The 12,658-nt window shown below is 41.8% G+C and overlaps 1 protein-coding gene across 13 annotated transcripts in view; it reads left to right on the top strand.

The window, feature by feature from the left end:
* The window catches only part of LOC5579840 (mediator of RNA polymerase II transcription subunit 12), a 61,500-nt gene that overhangs the window by 39,210 nt on the left and 9,632 nt on the right, over window positions 1–12,658 (top strand). For 12 of the 13 annotated variants that reach the window (XM_021855635.1, XM_021855638.1, XM_021855637.1 and 9 more), the window contains one exon: window positions 49–469. In XM_021855635.1, the coding sequence (XP_021711327.1) occupies window positions 49–469 (421 nt within the window). Of the gene's footprint in view, window positions 1–48; window positions 478–12,658 lie in introns of all 13 variants that reach the window. The other variant, XM_001651466.2, reaches the window with a different exon arrangement.

Here is a 12,658-nt window from a genome sequence, read left to right as displayed (position 1 = left end):
ATTAAATATAAAAGTCCTAATATGTTTGTTCTTCTGTCGCCCTTACAGTGGGAGATACAAAATCAACTGATTCAACAACAACAGCAGCAGCAAAACCAGCAGTCTAACCAACAGCAGCCACCACAACAGCAAAATCCACAACAACATCCCCAACAGCAAATGAGTCAACCACCGCAGTCTCAGCAGCCCAATCCAAATCGAAATATGATGCCCCCCAACCAGCAACCTCCAGCAGGACTGGGAGGTGCCGGTGGGGGTCGTCCTCCACAGGGTGTCCAGGGTGGGGGCATGCCTCAGCGATACCCAGCTCCCATCCAACGACCGACTAACTACTCCCAGGCGCCAGTACCGGGAATGCATCAGCAACGGCCCATTCGTCAGTCAGGCCATAACCCTGGTCAACAACAACAGGCAAACATGGCACAGGCAATGGGCAATCCCAACAAACATTACTACGGTGGGAATCGAGGTTAGTAGGTACATGGAATATTATTACTTACATTTTTTTAAATTTTATACACTGTATGAAATCTGTATTGTACACGAACAGTTTGACGGTATAAAATATTATGGTTTGCTTCAATTATCCTCTAAAATCTGGCTTTCATGTTTTTCTTAGCCTCAAATTTATTTATAAGCAATACGGTAGAAAAATCTAATTTTTGAGCAAAGCTTTTTATTGTTAATGTGATCTCCCTTTTACATATCAGAACGTTTGACATCCATTAATAATAATGTTTTCACTAAATTTCACAAAAGTGTTAATTTTGCCCCGATACCTTTCTACCAGGCTTTTTGTGTTTTGATGGGCATCTAATTCTTCCGAAATTGCTGCGCTTTGCGAAAGAGGACTACGTGATTATTGAGCTGAAATCGAATTCAGGTTAACTTTTGCGTCCATGAGTCCTCTCGTGGCGTAGGGGTAACGCGCCCTATCTAGAGAACAGGGGGTCATGAGTTCGTTTCTCACCGATAAAACGTGAAACTTTTCCGCAAATTTCACATCAATTTGTCCATTTAATCCATTTGCAAAGTATATGTAATGTTTAGTAATCCGGTAGTTGTTAAACTTCCACTTGGCTGGTTAGCCGTAAACCACGATCATTAATTTAAAACAATCCTCACGGTCGAATATCTCATTCATCACTAACGAAAAACTACTACCTACCAAAATGGGGCTTTTAAGGGTAGTGTGATTAGGATCTACCACAAAAGGCCGAATCACAAAAGGCCGAAACATACAAAAGGCCAAATCAAAGAAGGCCGAATTGTGATTCGGCCTTCTGTGATAATCCCGTGTGATTATACATTGAAGATGGTAAAACCTTAAACCCAAGCTCCATCTGAGTGGTTCTCTGTGTAATATCACTATGGACCGATGCACGAGTTCACTAATTTGACGTTTAAGCGGTGCCGAATGCACTGGTTTCCATGGTCACATAAATAACACGGCACCGCTAAAACGACAAATGGACCTATGCACGAGTTCACTATCTGACGTTTGAGCGGTGCCGTGTTATCTACGTGACCATGGCAACGAGTGAATTCGGCACCGCTCAAACGTCAAATTAGTGAACTCGTGCATCGGTCCATAGTGAACGAAGAGTCGGCGCTTAAACTTTATCATCTTCGAAATTGCCTGGTCGGGCAAGCAGCCGGTATCATCGACCAGGATCTGGTCAATAATAACAACTACGATGCCGTTTGGTTGGTGCTTGAACAGCGGTATGAGGATAAACGACAAGCACATCGAGAATCTGTTTAACTTGCCGAAAGTTGGGCAGGAAAATGTTGTGAACATGAGGAAGGTGATCGACGTTTGCACGAAAAACGTTGACGCCCTGAGGAATCAAGAGTTACCTGTGGCGTTGGCTCGGGGAACAGATGCTGGTGAACCTCATTGCTGCGAAGATGGACAAAAAGCTGCGGGTAGCCTGGGAAGCCCGCCAGAAGAAGGGCCCACATATACGGCGACGCTGGATTTTCTACAAGAACAATGTGAGTGTTTTAAGAACAAAAGTGTGAGTGAAAAATATGATGTTTTGAAGCGATGCGGTGCCTGCTTCAACTGTTCGATGAAAGGCCACCGCACCAACGCGTGTGCCTCGAACCATTCTTGTCGTGAGTGCGGCAAGAAACATCATACACTGCTGCATGCCGACGACTCTTCCAAGAAGACTTCTTCAGCAAGGCCAACGGAAGCACCCATACCATTAGTGAAGCCAAGTCCAACTCCGATTGACAGTAATCCATCATCAGGAACTTCCACAACTCTGTGTACAAGTGTGGAAGGCCAAAAAAAGCAAACTTTGCTCTCGACTGCTGTGGTATTCGTATACAGTATGAGCCTCTGTACGTGCCATAAATTCTTTTGTTCTTTTGACTTTTACTGTGCGCCGTGTGTTGGTGCTGTCTCGCTTTCTCACGGGCAACTTGAAAACAGCGCGCACAGTAAAAGTCAAACGTTTTATAGCATGCATAGGCTCATGTGCGACACACCCTACCCATGCCGGGTGCTACTGGACTCCGCCTCGCAAATGAATTTTGTAACAGAGAGGTTTGCGAATCTACTTTCCTTGAGAATACGATTAGTGGATTGAACGGCAACAATACACGAATTCTTCGTTTACTGCACACCACCGTGAAGTCCTGCCATGGAGAATATACTGTTGATCTTGACTTGCTGGTGACTCCCCGAATCACTGGTGACTTGCCGGTGAAATCCTTCGACATTTCGGAATGGCCTATCGGCAACAAGGAAGTCTTGGCTGATCCGGCCTTCAACAAACGAGGACGCGTCGATATGCTGATCGGCGCCCAATACTTCTGGGAATTGCTGGAGAGTGACCACATCAAGCTCGGCCCGAATCTGCCAACTCTAACGAACACCAAGCTTGGGTGGATCGCTGGAGGAGTAATCGCAAGCGACGCGCCAGTCGTTGCGCACACTTTCTGTCAGACTGCTGAGGATGAGCCGCTTATCGAGCTGCTTAGGAGCTCTTACAACGTGGAAGCTTGTGACGAGATTCGCCTGTCTCCGAAGGCGGATGACGAGAGATGTTTGGAGCATTTCAGGCGCACTCACCGGCGAACTGAAGAGGGAAGATACGTTGTGCAACACTTCTTCAACGAACGAAGACATGAGTTGGGCGATCCGCGTAGTATAGCGCTGTGGCGCTATCTGAACCTGGAGGGAAAATTGGATATGCAGCCGGAATTGAAGGAGCAATACTCGCAGTTCATTCGAGAATACGAGCTGCTCGGGCATATGCGTGTGGTACAGGAGGACTCGTTAGAGAAACATAATTCGGTGTTTTATCTGCCCAACCACTGCGTACAAGCACCATCAAGCACGACGACCAAATTAAGGGTCGTATTTGACGGTTCTGCTAAATCGTTCTCTGGCGTTTCCATCAACGACGTTCTGATGACTGGGCCGACCATTCAGAACGACCTCATAGCTATCCTGCTTCGATTCCGGGGATGCCAGTATGTATTCATTCATATTGAACATTCCCAAAATGTTTCGCCAGGTCGACGTGCGCTCAGAAGACACAAAATATCGGCGTATTTTCTGGCGCTACAATCGAGAGGAACCTTTGACCATTCGAGAGCTCACAACAGTTACGTATGGGCTGGCACCATCACCGTTTCAAGCCACCATGGCGCTCAAGCAGACCGCTGAAGATCATGAGGATGAATTCCCTGAAGCTGCTAAGGTCGTCGAGAAAGGCACGTATATGGATGACATCCTGTCGGGCGCCGACACTATTGATGCGGCGTGTCAACTGCAACGAGAAGTAACAGGTCTATTGGCAAAGGGTTGCTTCGATGCTCATAAATGGTGCGCAAATCATCATGACATACTCGAAAATGTTCCTGATGCTCTGCGGGGCAATTCGTTCGAGGTTACAGATGACCAGTGCTGGGAATGGTAATAGTAGTAGGCTTGAATTTTCGCGAAAATCACGTGTCTCTCCCAGTACAGTAGTTCAAAAACGTGAATCTCATCAAGTAGCCTATGTTGGGTGTACGAATTTTCTAAATCATTAGTGTCATTGAAGGCTCTAAATGCGGGAAATGCAGCGGGAAATAGAACATTTTTCTATAGTAGTTTTGGGTTGCCCTTAGCAACGGGTGTTTTGCTATTTTCAAGGCATTTTGCCTACAGCAGCGATGGGCGTGAGTTTCACTGGTTTCGCTGACTGTGATTGGCTTTGCTTGGCTACTGTAGAGTGAATTTCAATTTTTTTTCCCAACCCTGCAGATGACAACTCGAAATTGATCGTGAAGACGTTAGGCGTAACGTGGAATCCAGCCGAGGATTGGTTTTCGGTGTTAGTCTCCGACGAACGCATCGACGACGTGACGAGAAGGAAGCTCGCAAAATTATTCGATCCACTGGGCTTCTTTGGTCCTAAGACAAAACAAGTCAGGTCAGAGTGCAAAAACGAAACCAATTGCCTGTCAAAAAAGACCACTTCTCATTGGTCGTTTTGGCAAAGGCCTACTTTCACATCGTTGAGTTGGATTGCAACAGGGCACTTTGTTGCTAGCCTGGCCGTGTTGCATAAATTCGAGTTTTAATAAAAAGTTTCAAATTTTTCATGAAATCATTTTGCTACACATTCATTTATATTCGATTTTAGGTTTACCGCATGTGCTTCTACAACTCTAAAATGAATTAAGCATAGCATAGCATAGCATAGACTGACTGTACATGTCAATGGTTGCTACTCCGTGATTGATCGGAACTGGTAATAATTGCACTGCGATCCAAATGAGTAAAGGATGGGAGTTTCCGCTTACTCTCGGAGTGCAATTTTAGCAGATCTAATATTATTGATCAATAACGGCGCCGGCCAAGTCCTTACAGTCAGTTGGGATAGGGAAGGAATGTTAGGGTGTAATGATTGTTGCTTCTAGAGACCGAGAATACCTCTGCATCTCCACAATCACCACGGGAAGGGTGTTTATTAGTGGAGAAGGAAAAGATCTGGGAGTCACCTTTGGTCGGTGATAAAGCTAGTTTTTAGTTTTGTCTCAAAAAGTTTTTTTAGAAGATTTGAAATAAACGTCAACATCTGTAATGTCGAACCATTCAAACGAAGATTTTATTCATGGCGAAAAGAGAAATATATATATGCGTATATTTTAAATTATATGAAACAGGAATAATGCCGACACTTGTAGTGAAGAACCATACATAGTTTGTTTGGAAATTACGTAAAAGTATTACTGAACATTTATGCCTCAAGAAGAAAAGTCTTTGGTAGAAGTTTCAAAATAAAGGTCGACATTCATAATGTCGAACAATTCAAAAAATATTTTAAGTTATGTCAAAAAGTTTCTTTGTTTATTAGAATTGTATTAAACAGGCATAATGCCGACACTTGTAGTGACGAACCATACAAAGCTTGATTGAATATTACAAAAATGTAACGAATACATGAAAAAATGTGTTATCATAAGCATGAAACGAGCTCACCAGTTGGTAATCCATCCTCGACTGAACACGAATATCTTTTCGCACTCACACAGCGCGAACAGTAAAACTTCTCGGCGCCTCGAAAACGAACCGTCTTGCTTGGGCTTTCCAAAACACGCGAACCGCAAACCGAACTCCCGGCGTCCCGAAAACGAAGCGTCTTGCTTGGGCTTTCCAAAACACTGCCCAGCAAAACCCACGAACCGAAAACCGAATTCCCGGCGTCCCGAAAACGAAGCGTCTTGCTTGGGCTTTCCAAAACACTGCCCAGCAAAACCCGCGAACCGAAAACCGAACTCCCGGCGTCCCGAAAACGAAGCGTCTTGCTTGGGCTTTACAAAACACTGCCCAGCACAACACGCGAACCAAAAACCAAACTCCCGGCGTCCCGAAAACGAAGCGTCTTGTTTGGGCTTTCCAAAACACTGCCCAGCAAAACCCGCGAACCGAAAACCGAACTCCCGGCGTCCCGAAAACGAAACGTCTTGCATGGGCTTTCCAAAACACTACCCAGCAAAACCGGGAACTGAAATCCAAACTCCCGGCGTCCCGAAAACGAAGCGTCTTGCTTGGGCTTTCCAAAACACTGCCCAGCAAAACCCACGAACCGTAAACCGAACTCCCGGCGTTCCGAAAACGAAGCGTCTTGCTTGGGCTTTCCAAAACACGCGAACCGCAAACCGAACTCCCGGCGTCCCGAAAACGAAGCGTCTTGCTTGGGCTTTCCAAAACACTGCCCAGCAAAACCCACGAACCGAAAACCGAATTCCCGGCGTCCCGAAAACGAAGCGTCTTGCTTGGGCTTTCCAAAACACTGCCCAGCAAAACCCGCGAACCGAAAACCGAACTCCCGGCGTCCCGAAAACGAAGCGTCTTGCTTGGGCTTTACAAAACACTGCCCAGCACAACACGCGAACCAAAAACCAAACTCCCGGCGTCCCGAAAACGAAGCGTCTTGTTTGGGCTTTCCAAAACACTGCCCAGCAAAACCCGCGAACCGAAAACCGAACTCCCGGCGTCCCGAAAACGAAACGTCTTGCATGGGCTTTCCAAAACACTACCCAGCAAAACCGGGAACTGAAATCCAAACTCCCGGCGTCCCGAAAACGAAGCGTCTTGCTTGGGCTTTCCAAAACACTGCCCAGCAAAACCCACGAACCGTAAACCGAACTCCCGGCGTTCCGAAAACGAAGCGTCTTGCTTGGGCTTTCCAAAACACTGCCCAGCAAAACCCGCGAACCGAAAACCTAACTCCCGGCGTCCCGAAAACGAAGCGTCTTGCTTGGGCTTTACAAAACACTGCCCAGCACAACACGCGAACCAAAAACCAAACTCCCGGCGTCCCGAAAACGAAGCGTCTTGTTTGGGCTTTCCAAAACACTGCCCAGCAAAACCCGCGAACCGAAAACCTAACTCCCGGCGTCCCGAAAACGAAGCGTCTTGCTTGGGCTTTACAAAACACTGCCCAGCACAACACGCGAACCAAAAACCAAACTCCCGGCGTCCCGAAAACGAAACGTCTTGCATGGGCTTTCCAAAACACTACCCAGCAAAACCGGGAACTGAAATCCAAACTCCCGGCGTCCCGAAAACGAAGCGTCTTGCTTGGGCTTTCCAAAACACTGCCCAGCAAAACCCACGAACCGTAAACCGAACTCCCGGCGTTCCGAAAACCTCTACAACTCTAAAATGAATTAAAAATACTTACTTCAAAGCAATGTACTGGAAATTGTTTCAATTTTCTCAAAAATATCGCCGTTGTTTAACTCAAGAGCTGTCGCGCATTTATCCATTGCCGACACCACCTCGCTCGAGCTGTGCAAGAAAAGCGAACTTTTTTCAGGGTGCGTGTACTCAGTACACGCATGCGACCGATCTTGGGTTAATATAAACCTGATTTTTAATAAGCTAGCATCCTCTATTGCACTGAATGAATGAAACGTATAAGAAACAACAAAATCATGAACCTTGATGTTTGAATTTGTTCACAAGGTTTGCTTTAAAAGGATTCTGGTTGCACTGGCTTCTGTATCGTCAAGGTTATCGACTGAAAAACAACAGGGCAGTCTTGGATGAGCTGTCACGTCCTATCCTAGCTTTGGTCCAGTGCTTACTACTGCGACCCTTGAGGCTTGAACAAATGTTTCATTTAAGCAGATCAATTGAGATCAATACTTTGATGGTGGTAAGGGGATTTTACTATATCAAACAACAAGACACGATAAGTAGAAATTGATAAGCATGGATATCAGCAATTTTCTGTCTCTCCGTTTGTGTCATCGCACAGTGCGTTGAATGTATGGAGACGCGGGACAAAAATCAAAACTGGAAGATCAAGCCTTTGAAGCACCTTGGTATGAAAGGAAAAGTTTTTTTTCTGGTCAAAAGAGCTGCAATTTGCATAAATGACATATACTATACTGCCGTTATACGCATAACTGTCCCATGTTCCAAAATATGTAATCGAGAAAAACGCGTTTAAAGATTTTAACACATTTAGGCCTCGTATTGGCCAGGTGTGTGGTAAATTAAATTAAAATCATTACAATAGTATAAAGAATAGTGTGTTCATTAGAGTCAAGAGTTTGGATTATGGGAATAAAGTAAATTTTGCTACGAAATTCAAAGTGGGACTGTTATGCCTAGAAATACGAGGTTTTTGGTCAATTTCTACGCATAACAGTCCCACTGAAAGTAGTGACCAATTATGTGCTAAGCATACTGCTGTAGATGACCGTTCTTACGTATATATTGTACCGAATGTAGAGGACGTATAACCTCAGGACTATGTTAAGGCATCTAATGAAGGCTCAAGTGACATGTGCCAAACGGAGCCACGTGCGGGGAAGTGAAGAAATACGATTTTGCAGTATGGGATGGAAAGCAAAGTTTTCTGTATGTGTGATAATGAGAAAATGTATGAGTTAGTGATAGAAAGAGTGGATGTGTAAGTTAGAGAGTTTCTTCTTCTTCTTTCTGGCGTTACGTCCGCACTGGGACAGAGCCTGCTTCTCAGCTTAGTGTTCTATGAGCACTTACACAGTTATTAACTGAGAGCTTACTATGCCAATGACCATTTTATATCGTGTGGCAGGTACGAAAATACTCTATGCCTTGGGAAGTCGAGCGAATTTCCAACCCGAAAAGATCCTCGACCGGTGTGATTCGAACCCACGACCCTCAGCTTGGTCTTACTGATCGATGACCGCGGTTCCAAAAACTAGAAGAATTTTGTGATTGACCCTGAAAATTCAACTGAAATTCATTGAAAAATGGATGGGAAATAATATTTTGATATTGAAAATTTCAATCAAATTTGACTCGCATGAATGATGAATGCATCCCGATAATTCAAACACATAAAACGGGTTGTGTTCCACATGGGATGTAAAGCCAACATAAAAATATGTTCAAACGATTTTCCCAAACACCATCTAATTCAAAACTGCCTACTGAATATTTTGCTCAAGTTCAACGCAGCGAATGGTATAGTGTGACAGTTATGCGTAGAAATAGTAGTGGGACAGTTAAGCGTGGAAATTCAACAATGGGACAAAATGACTTGGCTTGTTTTTCATTGAGTTTCTGAACAAAGTTAATTTTTGGTGGGTGTTTTCTAAAACTATACGTAAAAATAAACTGTTTGATAACAAAAAGTCAAAATGCACGAAAAGTAACATGGGACAATTATGCGTATAACGGCAGTATACGCATAATCGCAAAACTGTCCTAAGCGCCAATTCCATTATTTTCCAAGAAAAACCTTGTAATTTGTACTATTATTGCCTATAATTATGTAAGAATCGTGTTGCATATCCGCTCGCTCGCCTGTACGTGTTGTCTTTTTGCTGTGCTTTATACGTCTCAAAGTGCGAAAACGTTGGCTTTTAAATCCTGAAATTCAGTGTAATTGCTCATAAGCCACTGAGCTAGTTATTCATTGTGTACGTTTAGTTTCGTTACATTTATCGGCGAGAATAAATTGATGTGAACAAATTGTGTGTTAAAACTATTGCTTCAACCATTTTCCATCTGATCGCAATGGCAAAGATCTGTGAGAAATGCTCTCTCCCTATCAATGTCAACAACGAATTATTCCCAGTGTGTGAGGGGCATTGCGCCAAATCGTTCCATGCCGCTTGTGTTGGTATCACCGAAACGGATGTGTGTGCCTTATCAACAAACATTATTTGGATCTGTGATCCTTGCATGGTGTTGTTCTGCAGACTGAGAGAGAAAACGAGTATTGATGCGACTACGAACACTGAATCATCCCGATCAATCGAAGATGAAATTAAAGAATTGAAATGTGTTGTGACAGAGATCGCTTACAAACTCGCCAATGTTCTACCAACAACAGAAATTGCTGCTCCGTTCCGCCACTCTACGCCTGCGTCGTCGCCTAAAGCCTCGGAACAATCTGATGGAATGATCGCTAGTGGAAGATTGCCGACCGAGCCGTCACATTATCCCGTTGATGTTGTTAACAGTGACGAAACGTTCTCTTTATACCTAACTAATATTGATAGAAGTGCTACTGAGGATGACATAAGTATATTGGTATCAAGCTCTTTGAATGCTCCTATTTCGTGCTGCAAAGATGTAGTGAAACTTGTACCGAAACACAAAAACACGAACACTCTAGACTATGTATCTTTCAAGGTTTTATTGAAAATGGATCTAAAACTAATAGCATTGAGCGCTTCTTCTTGGCCTAAGGGCATTAAATTTCGTGAATTCGAAAATCGAATGGATAGCACGTGGAAGCCTTCTAGATAAATGTAGAGTAGTCGACTTCTAGTTTATGATAAATTATATATGTCTCTTACTGATATGATAATACGTATTATGTTTGTAAAATGATAAATCACGTAGTTCTGTTTGTTTGATGTTATTATTGGAGTTTTAAGATGTGAAGATATGTTATTATGTAAAGTACGATGTAATATGATGTTTGTTGGTCAAAAGACTGAATGATTAAAATCTGTATTACACATAAGATCTGTAATGTGATCGCTTTTACTGCTTAGATGTTGTTGTACGATCGTGTTTTGCATTCGCTGTTAGTTTCAACGTTTAATATTAAGTTAAGCAGTCTGTACGACATGAGTCGAAGACGGTGATTAAATAAATAAATAAATAAATTATGTAAGAAGTTATTTGCAAATATGTCTCTTCACACTAGTAGATGCAAAAGTGACTTACACGCCTATATGCAAAAAATGCGCCTATTTTTAAATTTTTCCAGTTTTTAGCACAAAATTTGAATAAAATCTTGGAAAATTCATTTAAAATATATTATTTTGAACATTAACTTGCTCTGGTGTAGTTTCTGGTTCAGCTTTGACCATATAGCGTTGCGAGATTTTAGGATTTTTTTATCACAAACAACTTATTTTCATACTTATGCTGGTATACCAGGAGTATACCGAAAAATAGTTGACAATCTCGAAGAGTTGCAGGGAGTTGCAGCTGTATCTTTCAGACCTCTTAGAGGACACTCTGAGAAACATGTCTGTGAGTGATTTAGGGTGGAACTCGGTGGAACTTTTTTTGAATCGATAGCCAAAGGTACATGTTAGTATTTCATAAGTTTGATTTCATAGCCAACTCATCGTGCCGATTTCTTATATTCAAAGTTGAAATTGGTGTGCTTATCCCATCAAATATACTTTACCATCCTTCAAACATGTTCTCTTTCAAATTTTGATTGAATGGATTGGTTTCAACACCCTCCGTACTAGTTGAAAGTAATGTTGGAAACACGACAAAATTTAGTTTTTCTGCTACTCCGACAACTGTCACTTTCTACAAAATAGTTTGTTCAACTCAATATTCAGCTTTGAGTATACTGCTGAATAAGAGTGTTTAATAAGCTTTTCTTCAAATTATTGTTCAGCTGTCACGGTGTTCAGCCTTGTACACCATTGATCAGCCAATATTCAGCAAATACTCTTGCTGTTCAGCTTTCATTGTTACTTGAGTTGTGCCGGCCATCTTTGGATTCCGAGATGTTTCACCTTAAAATGAGCGCCGCAATATTGAAATGAACAGAAAAGATTATCATTTCTCGGATAATAATATATTTTTTGAATTCAACAACAAACCCTTGTTCTATTTTTTTTAGAATCAGTCGTTAACACAAACAAAATTTAGTTTTATATTTATATATAATATTAATTAGTGCATAATAAATATATTTGTTAATACAATACCTTATGCTGAAAACAAAAAAATAACGGTGTTGCTTTTAAAATTTATATTTTTTGAATCAAAAAAAGTATTTTCTACAACAAAGAAGCACATTTTTTATTCAATATTTAATTTTTTATTTATGTAGGATTTATTCATTATTTTCTATTTCATTTGAAATGATCATAAATAAAAAAGACTATTTTCTCTCCATTTAGATTTTATTTACATCTGATTTACAAATAATCATCAGATTGCTTTCCTATGAACTCTGATTGATAAAATTACTCTTGCCATTTTTGTATTTTGTAGACGCAGTCAGCAAGTAATTTGCAGTGCACCGTTCAAGAGTGATGGCTTCGGAATTACTTCCTCTTACCACCGGTGATGCGGTCGAATAACAATCTATGAATAACGGTGGAAATCCCTATGATACATAGAAAAATACAATTATTTTTTATTTTGATAAAACACTTCATCCGTTTATTTATACCTGGTGAAATTCTCCAAACATTCAATCTATGCATGCAATTTGTCCGGTCAGCCAGAAATGGCGGCGGTATCAATTCTTCAATTTCCTTCCGTTCCAGGGTTTTCAGAATTTCAAGATAGTATTGATTTTCTAGAGAAAAACAATCGAACAATGCGTATAAGTTCGTATATCAGATAGTTACATGGAAACAAGACAATTTCTTACCCAGAAGACGTTTGATAATTTCTTCAGAGAGTCAAAACTCAGCAAAAAATCACCGTCACTAACTTACTCAACTGCCATTACCAAAACTTCTACTTCTGTTGAATCCATTTTGTTTTGTTTGAAATCATGGAAATGGCGTCTGACAAGCCGTGCGTACATAATAGCGAAAAAAAAAACATACACATTCTCATATAATAAATATGTATGTGTGTAAATATTAGGGTTTTTTGAAACCAAAAAACTTTTTTTTGAAAGCGAAACAGATTATGTCAACAATCAAA

Source organism: Aedes aegypti, chromosome 3 (genome assembly GCF_002204515.2).
Source record: "Aedes aegypti strain LVP_AGWG chromosome 3, AaegL5.0 Primary Assembly, whole genome shotgun sequence".
In the NCBI taxonomy this organism is placed as follows: domain Eukaryota; kingdom Metazoa; phylum Arthropoda; class Insecta; order Diptera; family Culicidae; genus Aedes; species Aedes aegypti.
The sequence above is the reverse complement of the archived record's forward strand: the minus strand, read 5'-3'. Positions and strand labels throughout refer to the sequence as shown.